This window comes from Buteo buteo, chromosome 8 (assembly GCF_964188355.1).
Source record: "Buteo buteo chromosome 8, bButBut1.hap1.1, whole genome shotgun sequence".
Lineage (NCBI taxonomy): Eukaryota > Metazoa > Chordata > Aves > Accipitriformes > Accipitridae > Buteo > Buteo buteo.
Window position 1 is genome coordinate 31570959 of NC_134178.1, and position 23454 is coordinate 31594412.

A 23454-nucleotide genomic window follows, 5' to 3' on the forward strand; every position below is an offset into this window, starting at 1 on the left:
TACCTCTGCACTTTGTTGGCACGCTCAGACTGCAAATGCACTGGGACAGGGACCGTCGTTCTGCTCTGGGCACATACAGAGCCTGCTCGGTGCCGTCCTGCGAGCTGGATACTGCCTGCTCCGGAGCTGCAGGCAGAAACTGGGATTGGTGCAAATTAAATACAAATGGAAAGATGCCTCTGTGTGTGAAGGTGAGAGAGAGAAGAGAGGTAAAGCTCCACAGCAGCAGAACAAGGCTTAAAAGGATGCCCTGTATTCATAATGAAGGCCACTACTTCCAGTTAATCAAGTTTGTCATGCCCACATGCCCACGCTCTTGTAAAATCACAGCTGAAATGACTCAGACTGGAAGCCCTTATGCTGCAGCAGACCAGTTCTAGCACATCAAATGTGGCATCCTTTTTCCTGTTAGAGCAACAGGTTGACAGGAGCAAGAAACCGCTCCTAAAGGATATAACAGGTCTGTTCAAAAAGGAGTTTGCTGTGAGCAGTGAAGAGGCACTCAAGAGAGGTGGTGAGGGCTCAGTAGCTGATGTCCCCTCTCCACTGTGCGTCACAGAAGTGACACCAGGCCTTGCTATTTCTGAGTACTTGGGTCACGTGCACAAAATCAAATTGCTTAGAGATTTTGTATAACAAAAGCACAGCTGAGCCAGCAAAGGGGCACACCACCCACCTGCAGCAAGGATTCCCCATGAGATCCTGGCACATGCATGGCCCATCCCACCAAGTGGCCCCTTTTCTAACCAGTGTCAGAACCCTCCTCCACCATCGGACCCAGCCGGACAAAGAGAAGGCAGCCCGTGTCTCTAATCTCAGCCTTCCTGCCATATAAGAAGTGGGGAAACAGCAATATCCTTGCGGCTTTACCCTCCCTCTCTTGAGGAGCAAGGCAATGTTGTGCTGCAGTCCTGACTGGGCTTTAACCCCCATTTTAGAAGGAAGGCATTTTCTGGATGTTACTGGGAGGGAAGCAATGGAAGTCCCTGCACTGATGTCTCTGTTTCCCCCCAAGGGAAGGCATTAAGGAAAGGGTGTCTAAAGGCAACTGGGTATCTCTGGAAAGCACAGCAGCTTTGGGCTACTGTCACAAAGGAGCTCCGGAGGCCAGCATGTACCTTCAGCAATGCGGTGTGGGATGCATGTCCTGAAAACAGCTGCAGCAGGGAGCGCTGGCAGAGCAGCCCCCCGCACCAACCGGCGGTGCCCCCCAAGGAGCGGGACAGCCACAGCGAGAGCTATTGCTCGCAGCTCTGTGCCGCCACAGCCCAAACGCCAGACCCAGCTGTGCTGCGTAGGACGAGGCGAGGACTGCCAGGCCTGCAGATAACCATGCCCTCGCGCTCTTCTGGTTGCTGCAGACACCCTCTCTCCCACCCGTCACACAGGAAGTAACACTGCTGGGCTAAACACAAGCCAGCTAGAAAACCAGCGGGCAGACAGAAAAGGAGATGTCTCCCAGTACAGTGATGCTGGCCCTGTCTTGTCAGCCCATAGCTGAGGATGCTTGGCTTCCGTTTAGCCCACTGCATTGCTAGACATCTCCATCTTCTGACACTGAGCAGAGCAGAGGACAGAGTGCAGCCATGACAATGGAGTGTTTCTTTGCAGCCACTGCTATCTCTGTGGTATTGTTTCCACTGCAAAAGCTGCAAAGCACTGTAGTCATATACATTTGCTTTTGTTGCTTGTTCTCTCTTTTAGTCTTCCGCTCTTTGTAATACACTAAGCAGTTTCCTCACAGGGAATGTAAGTATCATGCTTACATTTCCATGTAAAGGTGACAGACTCCCACACATCTGAAGGCAACATCTCAAGAGACAATATGTAGCTGTTCCCAGCCCTAAGTCTTCAACTTAGTGATGAGCCAATAAACATTCATGCCTGAGGCTTATTAAAAAAAAAAAAAAGAGAGAGAGAGAATGTTATTAGAACTACTAGAAAAGGAAGACTACAAATACACTTAGCATGTTGATCTCAGGAAAGTCAGTGTGCAATAAGCCAGTGTGGATTTGTAGCCCATCCGCTAATTTGCACCATCTCCTTTGGTACGAAGCTTAGGTTGTATTAACCGGCATTTGCAGGGGATACTTTTCCCTGAAAGAAGAGTCAGACACCCTGCACTCACCACGACCCAGGACCCTTTCACCATGAAAGATGACAAGAGTATTGCAAATTCATACCTCTAAATTTCTCAGAAAGACAGGCCTTTGGTGAGGCAGAGTTTGTGAGGAGAAGATCAAATGTGATCTTGCTTGGAACACCAGATGGGCAATATCATGCGGAGGGGAAGTTTTGAATAAGGCTAACCTTATTCTTGGGAGGTCTCCTGGGTTTGCACCCCAGCCTGCAAGACTAGCAGCTGGGCTCCATCTGGGTTGCCCTCAATGGTAGCTGAGGGTTCCATGACGGCACGTTCCCTTCCCCTTTACTGTAGCTTTTTGCAGGACAGGGTGAACTGTGGCCAGTGGCTGGAGTGGGGAAGAAACAAAGTCAGCCCTGGCAGGGGGAGTTGCCTCTACACTGTGAATGCCAAAGAACTGCTGGCTTCCACATACAGTTTCAGCCATTTAGTTGATGAAGGCCACACACCACATCCTCTTCACTTCTGCCTTACGCAGAGTGAAGAAGGGAAGAAATCCAGCTTGAATGAAGCAGTGTAAATATGAAAATCATGAACTCAAAATAAAGCTTTGACCAAGGGTTTGGTGAAGATGCTGACTCAGTGGCTTGGAGCCTGTTACATGCAAACTGAGAGCACTGCTTTGCCTGTACGTGGTGGAAATATTCCAAAAACAGTGACACACCCTGTCAGCATTAAAACGGCTGTCTGCAGAAACTTTTTTATCCTTCTTTAAAAAAAGGTAAATCGAAGTTTTCAAACTGTGACTCATGCATGTAGTCCTCAGCTAATTATTTGAAGAGAAATTATTCCCTTGTGATGGGCATAATACCACATCATCAGCCCGAGGTGTTCTCTCTCTCTGACTCATTTTCTTCTTTTCCACCTGTAAGCATGTGTCAACAGTCAAACCTCACAAAAGATGCCTCATTTAAGTTGGGTCTGAAGGAACATAACAACCTTAAATAGAGCAGTTTGACAATCTGTGGCAAATCAATTGACAAACAATGACTGAGGCTAGAGCAGATGTCAGCATCCCATCAGACAGTTATTCTTGCAGGCAGTGCATTTCAGTCTGACATCGATTTCCATCATCTATAATGACCCTAGATTTAGGATCTAACTTTCAGTATCTTATTCTAGTAATTTCAGTGACATTACTACTACTGCAAAACATGTTGCAGTCGAAGCAAAACTTTGTTGGCATGATGCAATCAATCTGCCTTACACAAGAAGCCAGATAGATGAACAGAGCAACCTCTTCCAGTCTTAGCAGTGATAAATACATGGAGACCTGTATTAACTACAATATGCCCCTTCACCACCAGAGGGGGGATGAACTACATACCCAAAGAAGGTATTAGAAGAACAGCTGCTCTTAGAAAGATATCCAGGAAAGACAACTTGTTATTACCGTTTAAGTAATCTCTCAGTCAAGATCTGACACTCTCCAGAAATCACCAGTCTAACAAATGCATAACTAACTCATGTCTTGTACAATGTTTTATTCTATTATACTACTAGAACTCTAGAGAGGAGTGAGGGACAGTCCAAACAGTAGGTGGGAGGATGAGAAGCGATCCAGGAGACGAAGCACAAACAACTGCATAATACATTTCAGTACTCAAGGCATTTATTCCTAGGAGGGGCCCTGAACAGCCTTCATACAAGTCCCACACACAAAGGCATACAAGCCCTTTTGCTGCTCAGTGTGGATCCCAACTTTGCAGCTCAGTTTCCCCTGCTTCTTCTCCAGTCCCACAAGGTTCCTGTGCCCTGTGAACCTGGTTTTGGCCTCTCTGATGTCTGTCCGTTCCTACATACAGCCATTTCAGCTCATCAACCCATCCAGTCCTTTCAGAAGGCAAGCTGTTAGGACAGCAAGTGGGGCAGAAAAAGGAGCCGAGACCCTTGCTGTGGCAGGTTTTGGCTAGTCAGTGCGGCAGGGCATCCTGCTCTCCCTGGTAGCGCTGAGCAAGCACAGGTGGAACACCAGGACCAGACCCCAGTCTGGCCAGACTAGGCAGCACCCTCCCTCTTGCCTGGGTGACCCAGCCCCACATCGGGGCTGAGAAGCAACAGCAGACCCACGTGGGCAGCTCCTCAGGGTGCAGGGGCCACAGGGCAGCAGGACGGGCTCACCCCCATCCCAACCACACTCTCAACACGCCACGCTTGCACAGGAAACGCCGGGCAGCTGCAGCAAGGAGCTACATGAGCATTAGCAAAGAGTGGGCCTTCTCCACAGCAGGGGAAAGTACAGCCACAAAGCTGCCCGTGTTTCTGAACGTTCACAGCCCACGGCTCCTCTTGTCAGCCAGGAAGGGTAATGGCTAAGGTGCTGTGCCATTGCATTTCTGAGAATTTCTGGTTTTTAAGATCTCAATAAGGCAGGCAGGGGATGTTCTGCGTAATGCATCTGAGCACTGGGGAATTAGAGGCAAGCTGTGGCTTTTCACAGTATTTCTACCAAGGCAATACACGAGGCCCAAGCCCCTCTGTTAGACTCCCGAGAGTCAGAAGGAAACCAGCATCTCGCAAGTTAACAAGGTTAATGAGAGAGGTACCGTCCAGCATTGACAGTTTTGGTAAACCTCCTTCCTCGCATCTGGGCAGTCAGACATCCTGTGGCAGCCAGACCATAGGACTCGCTGCAGCCCGGACAGATCTCCGCAGCACCCCACAGGGTCTCCCAGCTCTTGGCCACTCCAACACACGGGTGTGAGTGAGGTGCTGCTGTTTATCTGCAAGGCTTAAACCCATTTGACAGAAGAGACCTACATGATCATCCCAGTATTACAGATGGGGAAATGAGGCAGAGGAGGATGAAATGACTTGCTAAGGTCAGCCAGGCACTCCAAAGAAGGACAACAAATGGAACCAGATGCTCCTGTGACCCAAACCCCTGGCTCCCAACTACCTGTCTAACAAAGCACCACTTAAAAGCACCTCCCGTTCAGAACATCTATTGCTGCAAGCAGCCTCAGTGGTCAGGTTCAGGATTGTGTCACCATTCTTTTCAGCCAACCCTTTTTGTTTCCAACATGGAAGAGCAGGCTTTTCGTTGACTGTTTCTGTCATGTCCCCTACATACACCGCTTTCAGCAACTCCATAAAAATTTGCTGAACCTTAGTGGCCACTTTGCAGAGCTGCAAGTTTACGGTGCAGCCTCAATGGAAAGTTACTGTGCATGCCTTGTGCCCACACAGGTTAAGCACTGAGTTGGAACTACAGCTGCAGTAGTTATTTGAGTTATTTTGAAAGTTCCTTTAAGCTCTGCAGCATCAGTAATTTGGTATAAACACAGGCGTCTACTTTCCTCTCTCACTGAGGCTGTTTAACCATTGGGTTTTTTTAAGACAGATGATATCAAATTCATGGCAGTGTTGACTCCTACTGATGTTGTCTCCAGCAAAGAAGGGCCTCTCCATCTACAGCTGGTTCTCCAGAGAAAGCTATAAACAGGCCTTTGTATTTGCCAAATAATAAAGCTTTAAACTCTCAACAAAAGGTAAGGAAACAAAACTCCTTATCAGAAACTAAATCACCTGAAGAACCCCAAGACCTCAACAGCTGGGCAGGAATATGTACAAACAGAAGCTTAAGTTGCACAGCTTTCACTGTGGTCTCCTATGGCAGCAAGAGAAATCCTGACCCAGCTTGTGCACAGGAAGGAAAGGGAACAGCCATGTTCTTACCTGTATTCAGGGTACCTAAAAAGCTGGCCAGGGTCCTCCCTTCCCACCACCCTTCTCCCACCTCATTTAGCAAAACCGATACCAGAAAGTGAGGTCAGGAGAAAAATCCTGAAAGGGCTGGCTAGGACTAGACAAGGGGAGGGGCAGGCAGAGAAAAAAAAGAAAAGGTATTTCCCATTTGCTGCTATGGGAAGACCTGTATTTACTCCCCCTTATCAAAACTAGCACAGCACTTTCCCTGCAAATGGCTCCTGAGAAAGACAGAGAGGAGTAAGGAGTCCCCAGTGCCCCTGGCTAAACATTGCCTGAGGGGCTCAGAGGAGCTGTGATTTGTAACTGGGAGAACAGTCCATCCACCTGGGGAACACGATTCATGCCAAATGGCAGGGAGAGTAGGCGTGAGGAAGCAGCAACAACTACTGCTTTCTGGAGAACAACATTTTATATTGCCTAAAGAGTTTGCAGGATGATGCAGAACAGACCTTGCTTGAGACCCCCTGCAGCCTCCCCACCCATTTGAGGGAAGAAACAACATCTATGACTGCCGTTACTCACCCTCAGTCATTAAGCCCATGCCCTTTCTTCCTCTTGGATCCTCTGCAGCAGTCACCCTGCTCTCTGCATCCTTCTCCTCCTTTCTCGGTCCTGCCACGGTTCATCCTGTGACAACAGAGACACCAGCAGCAGAGGCTGTCCCACCCAGCAGGTAGCTCCTGCTTCAGGCTCCGTGTGCCACCTCGGAAAAGCCTCCACCCACCCCAGCTGGAGGTGAATTGAGACTGACTGCCAGGCAGTTGACTACCCATTCATACACATCACTGCATTCCATCCCTGCTGTCCCAAATCCCGTAACTGTAGGTTTTTCTGTTATTTCAGTGGAGAAATCTCCAAGGAAGGCCCATTGCTCTGTGATGGAAAGCTTTCACAGGAGTGCAACATAAACTCTTAATGCTCTTTGCTTCAAGTCATGCATTCAAAGTCACTATTGCAATTCTTTTCATATAGACAAAAACACCATCACATCATCTTTTTCTTTCGTTTTTTTGTTTGTTTGAAGATATCTCATTACATGACATTTAGTATCAAAAAAACCTGTTGAAACTGCTTCACTCCTTAGTTTTGGGAAAATATGTTTTGCCCTTGAAGAGGAACTTGTATAAACCAAAGTTAAGACAGCAATGCTGGCAACAGGATAGCCACTAAACTGTATTTCTTTATTCCATTTGCATACGATACGAGAGCAGATAATAATTCTCTTTAATGTACTGTATTTGCAATTCCAAAAGATTCACTGAAAATTGCCTCGAAGTAATTCTTGGTCTGTAATACATCTAGTTTCTATAGTGTGAGACAATACTAAAACTATCAGCAGTTGTCATCAGTTTAGGCAAGTTTTAAAAATTCTGCATCGACTTCAGGTCCCAAGTTCTGCTTTTCCCCTCATTTCCGGTATTAACTATAAAATACACGCTTTATACTATAGTCCCATCCAATACTTTATCATGGATGTTGGCTAAGTGTGACATGAAATATACTAACCAGAAAAATAGATCAATTAAAAATAAGCTGACATTAGCTACCTGTATTTGCTACCTCTACAGATGGGAACCTTTCCTTACCATTAGCGTTTGGCACAATACCCAAATGACAAGCAGACTACAGACGTCTCTCCGTGCGCCAGGACCAGCCCCTGCCCCAAAATGCCCATAAACCAAGTGGGTGGACATAGGGCAAGTATTCCCATCTCCCAGGAGGCAGAGACTCATCCCATCCTCACAACACCCACCCCTCCAGTCCCCAGGGACCACACAAAGAGTGAGGGGAAAGCCCACAAAATCACTCTACTCTCTGCCTGCAGACCCACAGCCAGCTCTGGCTGGGATATCAGGCAACCCTGGTCCCAGCCCAGGAGGTCCCAACCCAGCTCCCTGAGCGAAGGGGAGGCACAGTGCTGGCCGACGGCCCTTCTCTGAGCAAAGCTTGAAGGCAACAGGAGGTGCAGACCAAAGAAGATGGCAACCTTAGCTCCTGGGGAAGGAACCAAGCTGCCAAGCGTGCATCTGTAGGTGCATTGAGAGGTGAGGGGTATAGTCAGGTCCCTAAACTTGCAAGCATAATGAACAACGTAATGAAGTCAGGCCCCTCATGGTTGATGGGAGGGCAGGGGAACCCCAGGGATGAGGACCTCTTTGGGGCTGAAATCCCACCTCGTTGCTGAGCTGGGAAATACCCCCATGAAGACGTCAATGATGCCATCAGCAGGCATAGGCAGAACTGCTCTGGGCTCTTCACATGCTACTTGAATGCAATTGCTATCCAGCTCCTGAGGGGTTTAGCCATATTTGAACACATTAGGGGGGTGTCTGTGCCCCCCACTCCACTCTCATCTCCCTTATCATTAAACATCCTTTGCCCTCCAGGCAGTCTGCTTTGGTACAGGCAGGGAACAGTTTCTTTAGTCCCTATCAATAGTGGATGGCTGTGTGATTCAGCCACATTGCTTGCTGGTGATCAAGAGGGCTGGACGTAAGAGTCTATCAGTCCCAGAGCTGGCCAAGAGCTCCACTTCAGCCTGTCAGCCAGCCTGGAGCCACACAAGTGACATTCGAGGGAGGCCAGCCAGAAAGATGCTGCACTTCCCAGTGGTCCTGCACAGCCCAGAGATGTCTCTTAACTGATTGTATCCAAGTTAAATTAATCTTGATATAATTAACACACCACCTGCCACCATTTGCTTGCTGGAAAAGTACAAATATTTAGAAGGGCTTCATCTGAGGGTCTTCTAGATTCCCAGTAAAGACTCCCTGGCTGTCTCCAGCCACATCCCCTGCCTAAGAGATGAGTCACGTAATCTTGCAGAAAGGAAACACAGTGTTCATTGTGAACAAAACCAATGCAGGATGCAGTCACTGGTTGTCAAAGATCACAGGGTCCCCACTGGGTGGTGATGTTGTTTCCCAGCCTGTTTTACACCAGAGGACAAGAGGGGGGCATTGCATATGCTCAGGAGGGACTTCACCAGCACTAGCCTCAAACAAGCAGGGTTTGATTGCATGCAGGCACCGAGCAGCCTGGCTAAAGGCATAAGCAATACCCAAATGCTAATCCAAGCCACTGTGATGACACATCATCAAATCCTGCTTCCGTCTCAGACAGAAACGGGTGATGCTGCTCTTCTTTTTACTGGTTCTGTGTGTTTACCTATGGAAGTCCACAGGGTAGCTCAGTCCTCCCCGTCTGGTGATAGTAATACTTCTAGATCTTATAGCACCACCAGAATTTGTTGGCTAATATTAAGGAAATGGTTTGAAGATACCTATCTGTGACATTGTATCCTACAGCTGAGTTACAGGTGAACTCTTCTTGTTTGCTTATTTTGAAATGAATTGCAGTAATTCATGAAAAGTGAGACAAACTTACTATGCACATGCCTAAAATCTAGACATTTTTTCAACTACACCAAGATTTTCATCAGAAGTTAGCACAACCACTGTTTGCATGCCTCTTCAGTATTCACAACAAACATTTCATTTGCTATTGTAAACTGGCCCATTATCAGTTTCGTCTATCTGCTCTCAGACTCACTCATTTTTCCTCTGGTGTTTCTGTAGAGCTGATGGTAGTGGGGGCGGATGGTCCTTCAGCTCCCCACAAACTGCTGGCTCTTGCCCTGGTGCCTCTGCCCCCATGCTGGGCTCTGAGGGAGGACTGCAAGGGCTATGCGCACAGCCACTGGGACATCAGCCACAGCAGCCCGGGGTAGAGGTTGAAAAGCACAGCACGAACTGCTTCATTGCTGGGATGGGGAGCTTTACTGACATGAGAATTTTGTGGGGATGAGTTCATCATGAATGCTAAAACAAAAAAATCATTCCCCTGTCTCTGCTTGCTGTTATACAACATGTTTCTTTTCTGCTTTTGCTTTCACCTTAAGTCAAGTAAGATCATTCTCTGTTCTCCTTTTATATTCATAAACTGCATGAATTACATGATGAAAAGACTACATATTACATTTCATGTCATTTGTTGCTTAGCATATGCCACAAGCAGAGGGAAATTTTTCTCTTCCCACCACGAAACATTGACATGGATACAAATCTAAACAACCATTCTGTACAGTACTATAAACGACTGGTAGTTTGTCTCAGCTGAGAAGAAACCACATCCCAAAACATTCGCACTTCCCGCAGAGCAGAGCTCCCCTTGTCCCACCAGCACCCGATGAGCAGGAGGGACCCTGCCCTACTCCCAGCCTTCCCTAGCCAGGACCAGTGGCTGGAGAGGATGGCGTGACTGTCAGCTCTCTGTGCGGCTCGGCTCCCCTCCCCTGCAAAGCACCAGCTCCCCACAGGAGGCCAGAGGCACCCGGAGGCCCCCCAGCACCAAGGGCTCCCTCAGCAACCTGGAGAGAGTAGGGCTGGCGTGGCACAGCCTCACCAAGGCCACCAGAAGCCCTGAAGAGGCAGCACAGGCATCTCTGTTTCTGGTCAAATTCCTGATAGCACCATGTACACCCATACCCGTTCCTCTGCCAGATAGCCCCAGGCCCAAAAGTATCCTCACTATTGCCTGGGTGATGCAGCACCATAGTTGGGCTGGAAAACAAGTGCAAATTCAGGTGGGTGGCTCCTTGGGGTGCTGGGTTCACAGGCTGCAGGACAGGATCACCCATGTCCAGTCACACCACTGTTCCAGGGATAACACTGCAATGGTAAAGTCAAGGGATTTTATATGATCACAAACCATCAGGACATTGGTTTTACCCACCACCTGGGCCCACTTGTCTAAGGGTGAGCATGAAAGAGTCACCTCCTCCTTGCAAAAGGAGCTATGCAGTCAAGCATCCTCTCTCACAGCTGAGGTGGCTTAGGTGTCATAAAAAAATACAGATGTGTAAAGATGGGTAAAACAAACCCATCTCCCTGCGTCCCTTCCCTGCACCTCACAGTTCAGGCAAGACACCAGAGCAGGGTTTGGCAAGCTGCGAGCGCACACGGACATGCAGGCACATTGGCACACACGCTCCAATGGGGACTAGTTATATGCCACTGTCCTACAGCCTCTCCTGGAATGACTTACAAATGAATGTCATAGAATCATAGAATCATTTAGGTTGGAAATGTCCTTGTGTTCTCTGTTCTCTAGACTACCCAGCTCAGCTGTAGTCAGCAGTAACTTGTTATCACCTTTCCTTTATTTTGGCCAGGTGAAAATTTGGAAACCAGCCTGTACTTTCAGTGAAAACCATAAAGAAACAATTATTAAATAACAGACCTTAAACATTTCCAAAACAAGTTAGAAAACAGATCTTTTTATTAGGAACAAAATCATCGCTGGGAAAAGAAAAAAACACCAAAAAAGAACAATAGCTGGGCATGAACACATACAGTTAAAGGAAGAGCACAGGCTGCACGACTTCTCTCCTGACTTAACAGTAACAAAAACCTTTACCCCCATTGCTGAACTGGCATCTTCAGCAGGGAAGGACAGAAAACCAGCCGTGTCCTATCTGCCTCATAAAGAGTCTCAGATTTCCATCTCAACGGGAAAAATCCTTCCCAGACTGGGGTTACCCCCGTGGTGGTGCTAACAGCTGCCCTCCCAGGGCTGACAGCAGCATGGCAGCACTAGGGCAAGCTGGAGCCGGGACCGCACCAGCTCAGCAGGACAAGGCTGGCCCAGCTCTGCCACCCTTAGCACCCGAAATGCTGGCATTTCCTCCAGTGCACCTCAGAGCACCGTTCAGCCTTTGAAACATGTACTGGAGTCGACTGTCCCCTGCCTGTCCCTGCCAGAAAGTGCAGAAGAGAAACAAAGCTGACTATGTCCCCCCATTTCAGTGACAGTGGCCCCTGTTCACCCAGTATCACTGCCACGTGCTGCCTATAGGCAGCTGCCACCCCAAGCGCTCGGCGTCACATTTCTGTCATTCAACTCACAGTTTTGAGGAATGTTTGTACCGACAGGAGATAGTGCAGCACCATAAGGAAAAGACTTCTTATCTCCCTCTTACCGTGGAAAATCTGATTCCTACGGCAGCCTTAAAAAGCAGAGACAGGCTGAATCACCACCAACACAGCACACAAGATCCAAAAATCTTCTAAACAGAGTCACAGGACAAGGAAACAACAAGAACAACCACCTACGGCTGGGCGTCACCGATGCAGAGCTTTGCCATGTACACAGACATGAAGGACTTCCAGGTAAGCATGCAGCCGTCCCGCCAGCTCCCCCGCCTGGGAGAGATGCATTCAGCTTGGTTTTGATTTTGCTGGGGTACTTGCAGACCTCATTGGGTGGCATTTACAGGGCATACCTTAAATGCATTTCCAAGGGATTCATGGCACAATATCAGCACGATATGTAACAGGGACAAAATGACAAGGGAAGAGAGGAATGCAATTCATGCCTTCCCATCCTTTTCTTCCCCGATCTGTACCATCTCTGCTTTTACTCTACCATCCCTTTCTAGTGCATTGGGCTACTTTAACACCAACATGCCTCGCAATACCTTGCTCTGGCAGTGCATCCTGCAGCACTCCCTGTGGCCTGACAGCCCTGCAGCCACTGGCAGCTTTGCCAAGGACTCAGCTACCTGCTGCCTGGGACTAAGTCCTTCCCTCTCCTCACCTCATCCTTCTTCCCTACAGGTCTACCCCAGCTGTGCCGCTTTCAAACCTCCCCTGAGCAGAACAGGACGTGTGTAGCAGCAAGACTTGCCTAAGAGATTCTATAAATCGCTGCTGTCTGTGCAAATAATACAGCACTGAAAAAGCCTACAAGCACAGGCAGATGGCCAGCTTAATCAGCTTTTAGCTAAACCATTACACCAAAGGCACTAATACTTGCACTGATGAACATTCTCAGCGTTATAATCAACATTTCTGTCAAAATTACACACCCAAGCCCCAGGCACCCTTCTGCTGCAAGCAAGCAAGCTAGTTGACAGAGCTGTTTTAACTCACTGGCAACCCAAGCAGTTAGGTTCTGGCAAAAGGTAACCAGTAGCCCCCTGCCATTACAGGCTATTGAAAGGCGAGCAAGCCAGTGTCGCCTCCCGGGGTCTGCACACAGCAGCCCCTACCACCACTCCTGGCCCCACGCAGCAAGCGGTGAGGGCCAAATCACAAAGGGTCTGAGCTCAGAGGAGCGATTCAGATAAACACCCGGCACAGCAGATACCTAGCTGAAACCTCCATTGAGATTTTTTGGCAGGGCCTGTGAAAAACGCCTTTAAATCTCCTGAGAACAGGCTTTCTCAGGAAATTTCTGGCAGGTCCTTGTTTCTGTCTGGGACTGGCAGGCCACCTCAATCCATCTGTCACGCCTGCCCTTTGCAGGAACTGCCGGCTGGTGAAGACATGGCAAGGCGTGTGGTGGGCAAGGAGCAGGAGGAACCGCCCATCTCATTTCAGGCTGTCCTCTAGGGCTCCACAGGTTAACTGCCAGCCTATTAACAGGCAAAGCATCAAAGAGCTGCCCAGTTTAGTTTGTTAGTGAACATGTCAGCCCACAGCAGCATGGCCTTGAAGCCACGCATGTGCTTTTTCTTACTTTTTCTTTTTTTTTTTTTTTTTTTTTTAAATGAGGTTAGTAGACCTGACACCTCACATCTTTCCCTGCTAAAATTTTCCAGAACAATTCTTACACACAATGAGACTATGGGATGCAAAGGACGAGTGTCATAGGCTTCAAGACAGGGCGGAATGGCAAGCACACCAGATCAGTCATCAGTTGGATCCGGGAAACAGTCCGAGGCTTTTTCCTGGCTTTCCACATCAATTATGACCGCTGGGTCTGGCATTTCCTCAGGTTCTATCTCCACTGGCAAATTTTCTTCCACAGGGGGCTCAGGCTCAATGCCTTGACCAGTCTGGGCAGCATCTGGAAAAGAAGGGAGAAATGGTTTATAAGTGCCTGCACTATGCTCACACCCCCATAGAAATCCTCCCCCCAGTCCCTGATGCCACAGGCTGCCTAACCTGCACAGTCCCCTCTCCCCAGGCATCTGCAAGCCAAATTTCAGTTTTCTTTGTAACTGCTCATTTATTGAGCTGTTCATCATAGCTTTGTTTTGTAAGACACTTTGGTGCTGAAACTCTCTGGGCTCAACTGGCCAAAATGTACCAAAATACCAAAGCAAAATCTATTCAGTCACATCTGAGTAATTAAAGCTGGCTAACAGCACACATGTAATATGTTCTCACCTAAACACTTTCCACACGCATCTCTGCTTTTTACTTATTTGAAGAAAATATAAACATGGGATACTTTCTTAATCAAACTGACAATGTGGAGATTTTTTTGGAAAAAAACAAAAGTTCTACACTTTAAGTATATTAATATTAAACATGATCTGAATTACTTAATTTTTTTTTTTCTTTCTCGCACTATGTTCATGAGTAGCATTTAGTATTTTGAAAGCAGGGCAAAGCAACATCCAAGGTTAGACATAAAGCATAGCTGAGCTGCTGAGAGGCTGTGCATGGTACAGTGAAGGATACCAGAAGTGGAGACAGCAGTGCTGAGACCAGGCTACAACCTATGTAATGTTGCTCCAGTTCATGATGTCGCTGCTAGACCTACTTCAGCTGATGATGGTGCATTCCCAGGGAAGGTGTTGCCACCACTCATGTTTGTGGAACAAAATTAAGGGAAACATAATGCAAAAAGTAGAGTACTAATATCAAGCACTCACAAAACAGGATTCTGAAAGGATTTTATCGCTGCACTCTCTTGACCATACTGTGCTAAAGCTGTGGGGTTGTATTCTTGATTTCTTGAAGGATTTAAAATGTGACTGTATTCCCACTTTAGCACCAATTTAAGGAAACACACAAGCCTCTGACTTTGATGGGATTTAGCTGTGTTTCCAGTTCAGCATATTGGTGGATGCTGTCCTGAAGATGACTGCTTACAAAAACAATGCCAATTCTTATAAAATGTTACTGATGAGAAAGGCGGGGGTGGGGGGTGGGGGTGGTGATAAAATTGCAGGAAAACTGCTAAGTTTGGAGGGGTTGCTGGTTTTGAGATTTAGCACAGGAAACACTGGAACAGTCTGCAGTCTGCTGGCAGTACCCCCTGCAGGATACTTATGAGACGGCTGCTGCTACATCTCACAGCTAGATAAAGGCAAGAGCTACTCCTGTGCAGAAGCTGAGCACAAGTAAGGTACTGATAAATGACCTGCTGCAACTTCTGTCATCTGGACAAGATGAAACATGTTCCCTGCACTAGTGAGTCCCAGGCCCCTCTCTCCAGTGAGCTCCTTCCCCATCAGTCACACACATTCATTTTGTCCTTCACCGTCCTGAACAGGCTATCTGTCCAACTTAAAACAAGTCACTGGACCCACCAGGCTTTGAAGGACAGTCAATTTGGGCAGCTTGAGCCTCAACGTGGTCTCCATCGGGAGGGCTCTTCACACCTTCACTGGAGACCACAGACATTGTTAGTCCGTCATCCTTCTCCTCCTCTGTAAAACCAAAATCAGAGACTTGAAGGAAAGAGCTCCCCTACATCCTAGCAGCCTTGGCACACTGACTGCGAGGCCGGACTGCCAACACATGCGTGTGTCTCCTCCTCATGTGGCACTGGCTCCATTCCTGGAGCAGAGAGATGCCAAGTATGGACGGCCGCTGCCAACGTGTCAGAGACCAGCTTGACCATGCTGGCAGGACCACAGCTTGAGGTGGCCTCACTGAGCATGGGCAGACTGCACTTAGGGACTGGTGCTGACAAAGGACTGCCACCAGAAGCCTTCAGGTCCTTTCAGGATCAGACCTGAATGAGGCTCAATTTTCTTACCCATAGAAAAGGTTTTGCTGTGTGTCTTTCTGGCCAGGAGCACATGGTGGCAAGCATGAGGTGAAAAAAGGAAAAGCAAGGTTTAATTCAAGACCCCGCTGGTTGTAACAGTTGCCTGTCAGCAAGCAGCCTTCTGCTCCACTGCATCAGGGGAGGCCTGGCTAGAAGACGGGCAGCCACCAACCTAAGGCCATTTCAACCCCATCCTGCACACACACACAGTCCTCTGTGAGACTCATCCCAGGCAGCAACAGCATTCTCCACTCACCTGAAGGCACTGGGATGAACTTGTGTTTCCTCTTCATGCAGCAACATATGACTGAGGACACAACCACCACCAGGATAACCGCACCCCCTGCGCATCCTGCCAGGATGTAAATGAACCACGGGTACTGCAGCAGGTCTCCTGCAAGAAGTACAGGGTGCTGTTAGTTTTACCAGGGTGGAAAAGCTTCTTCCTCCAAACCCCGCAGACAGATTAGAGCATGTGGGCATTATTATTGCATTACTTTGGTTTGGATCGGGGGAGCTGATATTATGAACTGTGGCACATCGTAATTTATGTCACATCATTTAATTATGGTATGGAATTTTTCATTAAGAAGAGAGGCTTGTGTGGCTATGCTGTGTGCATTTGTTTCTGCGTACTCTGACCAGTAACGTCTAAGATAATTTTCTAAGTTTTAATCAAATTTAATAGGGAAGGTGGTGGTTTGAAAGATACTACATTTCAACAAGTTTTATGAAAACAGGCAGCTAGCATCTCCTGCTGAAAGACAAGCTGCAGAGTCTACCCTCAGAGCTCATATTAGGCCCCAGAGAATCTACTTAGGACAGCCATGTAATGACTACACCAACCTCAAAGCAAGTCTGATCAGAGCCTGCACTTCCTCAGGAACCAGAGACTCCAGCCACTGGGGTCAGAGCTGTAGGAACCTGGCTTCACTGCTGCTCAGGGAAAGATTTCTCTTTATTCCCCTTCCCAACTGAGACCAAGCGAAACACCTAGCAGGAGGCTATCACTACAGATGGCTGAGCAGAAGGCCATGCACAAGTCGGTGGTAATTATTACCCAGCTCAGAGTCCTTTGTTCAGGGTTGCTTTGACAGTCAGACTTGTTGCTGAGCAAGAAAGCTGGTAGAGGGCATCACAGACTTGCAGAAAAGAGACACCCGTCCAGACTGGCGCCTTCACTAAGACTATTTGCTCCAACCTGCAGTAACCAGTAGGAAAACTCTTCTTCCCACTATGAAGAAAACATACAACTCAACTATCACTATACTACAATTTCCTTGAAACTCCTTAGGTAAACCCAAGCCATCCCTTTTTAAATCATTTGACTTCTTTTTGTCTGTGCGCATGCCTGCACAGCACCACACTGGGGAAACCAACAGGCTTATTTAGAGCTTGTTTTCGAGATCCCAAATGCACAACTTGCTGCATATCCCCGGAGGCTAGGAAGTGTTTCAAACGTTCCAGGACATACTACATGCTGTCATAGTCCACATACTCACCAGAACAGTAAAAACAACTGTGGACAGCTGCTCCTGTCTCAAATACTCAAAGCATTTTCAGAGTGCTCGTTCCAGTCTGTTTAGGAACAGTTACCAAGTTCAAAAAATCTATACTCAAAATTAAACTTTCAGCAAATGAGAAACAATTTGCCTAATAATTTTATTTCCTTTTTGATGAAAGCTTAGAGAATATTGTCAAAAGCATAAACATATCTTGGAAATATTTTTCCTAAAAATTTGCCATTTGTTAAAAAGGTCTTTTTGATACAATATTGTGTTAAAAATTGGTAATGAATAAGTAATAAAAAAAGTAATGAATAAATATAAGCCTTTTATATATGATGACTTGTTAATTTCTGAATCCTCTACTTTAGATACTGCATGATCAGAGCCCTTCGGTGCCTGGGAAGTTTACAGTATTTCTGCCAAATTGTTTTATGCTAGCAATTATTCAAAATTAATTTAATTAGCCAATAGGTTGCCCAAATAGGTGCTTTTACATAGATCTTATACCTACAGTGGAAAAATGTATTCAGCCCTTTGCCTGGAGCAAATAATAATCCACAAAAATAATGAATTAGTCTTTAATTAATTTAAACTTAACTCATTTCTCTCTTCATTTTATTAGTATCCAGAACTGCTTTAGTTCACTTTTTACAAATGTGGTTGCATTTGGTGACTAAAAAGTAGAATCACTGCTACTTTCTTGCTCTCAGACCCTTCCAAATAGGTGTTATTGTGCGTGTCCATCCCAACAGAGCTATCACTAAATTCCCCTGTGGGCTTTTCAAGAGGAAATGGGGAACTGATATCACACACAGGGGACTGGGCAGTCACCCAGAATAAAAAATGGTAACTGTCAGCACTTGCATGATTTATCACAGAGCTTGATTGAACAGCTCATGGATGTTTGCATCCTCACTCCCCAGTGCCTCAGCCAACTTGGGTCTGACTACGCTGAACAACCTCTGATCAATTTAACTGGACAAAATTAAAATCACTGCTCCACAATCACAAATGCCAAATTTGTACAGATTGGCCAGCGGCACCAACACGATCAGGCATGAACAGCCCACGGCATTTCTGTTGAATGCCAGCACACACGACAACACGATACAGGGTTTATATCAGTAATTTTGCTTTCACATCAACTGTATGCCAACCATAGAAGAAAAGACAATTATCTGCTGTAGAGTTGGAGTGTCTCAGACCTAATTTCGAAAATGCTAGGTGCTATTGCACAGTACAATTTCTCTAGTAGCAAAGGTGCTTAAATCAATTACAACTAAATTAGTCAAAACCCTTATGGTTAAATTATGCCACCCTGACGTAGTTTTGATGACCATCTTCGCTGCTGGAGAGGAGAAATACCCTCACTACTGGAGATGCAAGTGAAATCTCACTCAAGGTTATCTAATCAAATAATAATAATAATAATAATTATTATTTTCTAATAAATGTAAGCTTACAACAAACACAGACCACTGCTTTGCATCATGAGGTTCTGGCAGTTTTGATCAGTCCTAGGATCTGGATTTTCTGTCTCATTAAACTATGGCCTCATTGAAGCAGAGTACTCAGCATTTATGGATAACTTGCAAATGGGTAAAGTCACAGCCTCCTCACAGAACTACATATCCAAGCAGGGACATGGAGGGAAAAAAAAACTACATTCTGTGTCTTTTACCCCACCTCTGATGGTGTGGGCCTGGTAGAGAGACATTTGTATAGACTGGTAAATCTTTGTGCAGCTGGCCTAGATATGGAGCTGAGTCCAGCAGCAACAGGGCTGAACTAGCAGAGGTGTTTTTACAGGGGTGTTACAGAAACTGGAAGGCCATCTGGGTAATGGATGACCATCAGAGTAGGAAATAGCTCGTGTTTCTACATCGGCGTAAAGGTTTGGTGCACAGCAGGGTGCAAGGTCTTCATCACTGGGAAGTAGGAAAACAGACAGATGGATATCCGTCATTGCTGCAGAGTTGGGTAAAAGGACCTCCTGAACAAACTTTCATCCTTTCTATGGTTGTAGGCTGTGTCAGTCTGAGACACAGGAGGGAGAAGGAAATCAAGGGGACACTTTCTAGAGGGAGGATGTGGTAAATCTGGAAGGCAGCTGCCAGAGGACAGAAGAGTTTGGTATTATGCAGACAGCAACAACAAAAGGAGATTTGCTGGAGACACCATTACTCACCGTAACTGCAAGACAGCACAACGGGCCTGGTCCTTGTGACACTGTTCCCATGGTAAACCTCACATACAAATTCCCCAGGCACGGTTTTGTCCAGGCGAACCTTCCTCCCACCATCCTTAATGCAAGCCTCAGGGGTCCTCAGCTCAGTGCCATTCAGCAGCCACTGAATGGTGGTGCCCTTGCTGCTGGTCACGTCGCAGGACAACTCTCCAGTCCCATTAGGGAAGCACTGGATACCAATGGCCGGCTCTGGTCACACACAGCACAGGGCAACGGGAACAGGGAGGAAAAAGAGAGGTGAGGGGCGGACTCAGCAGTGAACATGAGCTGGATAGGAGCTTCCCTTACTGGCAGTCTTACTACCGCTGCATTTACTGGTAGCCAGGGAGCACAGAAATAAGAAACCAGACTCTTCAGTGCCTGCTCCCAGCCCTGAAATGCTTAGCAGTGCCCACCCAACCCTGATAGTGACTCTTGGTCCCTATTTTGGGAATGCCGCAAAAATCTGGCATCTCTTCATTTTCCTTACTGAAATAGAAAAAGAGAAAAATAAAAGCCCCTGATCTGAGAGGACAGTGGAAACACCCAAAGCATTTGCCAGCCAGAGGCTTCCTCTGTAATCAGCAGGTAACTGTAGCTTCAGAGGAGACTCAGCCCTCTCCTCCACCAGAGGTTTGTACTTTTGCTGTCACTCTGCTTTTCCTTCCATTGTAGAGAGGAACTAGTACAAATCATGCCCAACACAGGTACCAGCACCAGACACCTGCAGTTAGACAGGACAATTTAATACAAAGTAATAAATCATTGATCTTATTACATTTTCCTGAATTTCCCTCTTTCAGTCTACTAAAAGGAGCCAACCTATTTCCTACATTTGCCACTTTGCAAATACAGACTAGACAGAGAAGTAGTATGGTTTTATGACAGTAAGAGTAACATTGAGAACATCTATGCAAACATCCATGTAAATAAGGTCAGAAATCACTTTCTTCAACTAGGACATCATCTTTAGCTATAATTCACTGCCTCCAGGAATACCTTTGCTATGAAATTGTTTCCCCTGACTTAAGCGTGGCAACAGAACACAAGGAGTAGACAACACTTCCCAAAGCAAATCCACTGAAATGGACATTAAACCCAGGACACTTCCACAGTCTTTGCCTGCTTCCAGTCTAAGCGCCTGATCTTCGTGCCAAGGAGTCACATCTTTGACCTACTCTCCATGGCAGTTCCGCCTGTTTGCACCCGAAAGGTGTAAGGATTCATTTGTCTTCACTGAGACCAGTTTGCTCAGACATTTTCATTACAATTTCATACGCTTCAATTTCTCTCAGAAGCTTGTGTAAGTGAAAGCCCTGCAAAAGGAACGGTGGAGATGAGGACCAGAGCAATGGTCGCTGGCTGTCTGGAGCACTGTTCAGCAGGGGGGCAAACCCATTTAAGGTTTCTCCATATTAACCCAAGCTGGATCCTGTACAGAAGCAACTTTATTTCCATCTTCTCACTCCACAGATGGCTGAGCAAGCACATGACGGGGAGCAGCAACTCTGAGGCCAGAGGGAGGACAGCAGGGAGACTGGCACGGTAAGGTACCTATCATTGGCCTCTGAACAGACCCAGAAGATGCTGACCTCCAAACTGCTCAGGGGCAGCTAAGAATCAGAAAGTCACACGCGGATTCCTTTAGTACCTTTCCTCAGCTGCATGAAGCAGGGGAAAAACCCAGCATGCCTCAACACAGACCTGCACAGCAGCTCAGTTCAGTTTCCAGAGCCAAGTCAGCTAGGGTTAACTCCTTAAGGAAGCATGTCCACTGGCAGCAAAACGCTGTCAGTCAGTGACAGCTTTTGTGAGAGCCATTAGGAAGAGTACTCTGGAAATGGACTGAAATCTCCAGTTACATGTTTACATACTGTAGGCTCAACTTTACAAACACTTCAGGCTGCTGTCTCTTACATCAGGAAAACAGCACGTAGCTCGACTGACGAAGTAGCACATGGCTACTTCAAGGAAGGCTCAACAGACAGGAGAGACTGACAACGCGGATGCAAAAAGCATCCCCTAGTTTACACTCACTATTACTGCCCCCTGAGGTGCCAGAGGCTTACAAAGCTGTTCCAGAGGCACCTATAGCTCCTGCAAGCTCAAGCGGTCAAGAATTTTAAGGCACCAGCTTCCAAGCTAGGCTCACAAGTTCAAAAGCTATTTGTTGCTAAGAAGGCCACTTACCAAACACTTCCAGCGTAAAAGTGCTGGTGGTGTTGTGAAAAACAAACTCGTATTTTCCTTCATCCTCTTTATCCACACTCCTCAGCACTAGAGAGCCATTCTGCAAGTTCAGGCATCTGCCGGCAGAATTGCCGCACTTGGCCAACAAACTATCATTTAAGACAGTTGTCAAGCATTTCACATCCCTCTTGCTCATTCTGGAGAGGTTCTGCAGACTTTGATTTCCCACAGAAAAAGCTGCTGAGCCGCCGCTGAGCACACCGGTCCAGGTGACTGAGCCTGAAAGGAGAGGCACAGAGTGTGGGCAGCGAGCTTGCTGTGTCCATCCATCCCCTCTCAGCTGCATCCCAGAAAGGCAAATGTCCAGGGGAGATGCGAGAGGGACAGACCCACCGCTAGTGACAGGCTGGGGTCACCAGTAATTGAAAATCAGAGGAGTGGGAAGCCTTCTATAAAGGCCAACTTTCCCCCCTGATAACATGGGAGTGGTGTGCAGACCATGCGCACAGGGTGACAAAGGGCTGAGCAGGTGGCCTTTTCTCTCCCCAAATTTGTTGTGACCACCTACCACCCCCCATCAGAGCTGAGAGACTGCAAAGATCCTCAGGGCATCAATGCCATGGATCTTATGCAGAGGGCAGCAAAAACAACGGCTGCCTGCACAGCTGCTTTTACCCAAAGAGTAAGGTCACAGTTTTAACTTGAACAAGTCTCACAGTATCCTTGCACATTATTAAGTTGCTGTACACAAATCAGAGATGGGTAAACGGCAGGGTGACAGCAGCTCGGAGACTAACCCAAGGTCGCACTGAGCACTAGGAGTGGTACCACATTGCTCTCCAGCCCCTCCAGCCAGCATTCTGCGTACAAGGACCTTACGTTCTCTGCTGAAATGCTTTTACAGATGCAGTACACTGAGAAAGTACTATATTGTTAGTTATCATTCATTTACTAAAAAAATAATCTGTCTTACTTTGGTCTGACTGCCCCTTTCATGCATTAGCAGTTAAACTATTTGACATCTCCCCAAACCTTGTAGAGTCCTTCAAAGATCCTGGAGCAAAATTAAGGAATCTGTTCATCTAGGCAAATCTGTGCCAACTTCATAAAGAAAAATCCCACTTACCATGAGGAACAGTTATTATCACCAGCAAGCACTGCAGAGTAAAAGAAGAGCTGAAATCCATTTTAAAGATCTCCTTGCATCATATGCTGAGAAGACGATCTGGCTACAGAGCTCAGTGAATATAGCGTTCAGGAAATGATGTCAGAAGCAAGAGTGAAAAAAAAAAAAAAGAAAAGAAAAGAAACTCCATAGTGGACAGATTGAATAATGTTTCAAAATAGACCTGCAAGGTTTTGGGTGACTGAACTCAGGCTGAACCAATGTGAGCCACAAAGTGCTCTGCAAAGTCTTGCACCTTGGAGCTAGCTGCAAGTGTGAGAATAGGGCTGAGAGGTGAGGAGAGACAGAAATATCTCCTGGTCAGCTCATCCCATTTAGGAACATGCTAATGCTGAGAGGCAAAGGCAAAACACCTATTTCTTTCATCCTTTTCCAGTTTGTCGAAGTACAGCATTCCCATCCAGCAAAATTAGTCCAGTCAGGTAAAGCAACGCACATGCAGACCAGCTGATTTTCTGAAACACCAACAACCGTCACTCATGGAGAGTCTCACCAGCAGCAGGCGTGGGAGAAGGCTCTCCCTCTGTACGCAAAGGCTACGTTCCCAGCCTGAACTTGGCTGGGCTCTTCTAGTGACTGAATGGTACCTGCCATATAGGAAAGAGCTCCGTACAGCCACCCCAGGCAAAGAATAAAGGTTACGGGAAGTTAAGTTGCATTGCAAAACTAGACTGAATGCAGCCCGAAATACACCCTGGCT

General features: G+C 47.0%; 1 protein-coding gene across 1 annotated transcript; it reads right to left on the reverse strand.

The window, feature by feature from the left end:
* Nucleotides 1-13544: 13544 nt before the first annotated feature.
* Nucleotides 13545-23104, reverse strand: LOC142034035 (uncharacterized). Its single transcript, XM_075034740.1, has 6 exons — nucleotides 22695-23104; nucleotides 21569-21847; nucleotides 19340-19588; nucleotides 15900-16037; nucleotides 15180-15299; nucleotides 13545-13705 (listed from the first exon to the last, which is right to left on the reverse strand). The coding sequence occupies exons 1-6, from the start codon at nucleotides 22753-22755 to the stop codon at nucleotides 13545-13547; spliced, it is 1008 nt and encodes a 335-aa protein (XP_074890841.1). The 5' UTR covers nucleotides 22756-23104.
* Between the last annotated feature and the right edge of the window lie 350 nt (nucleotides 23105-23454).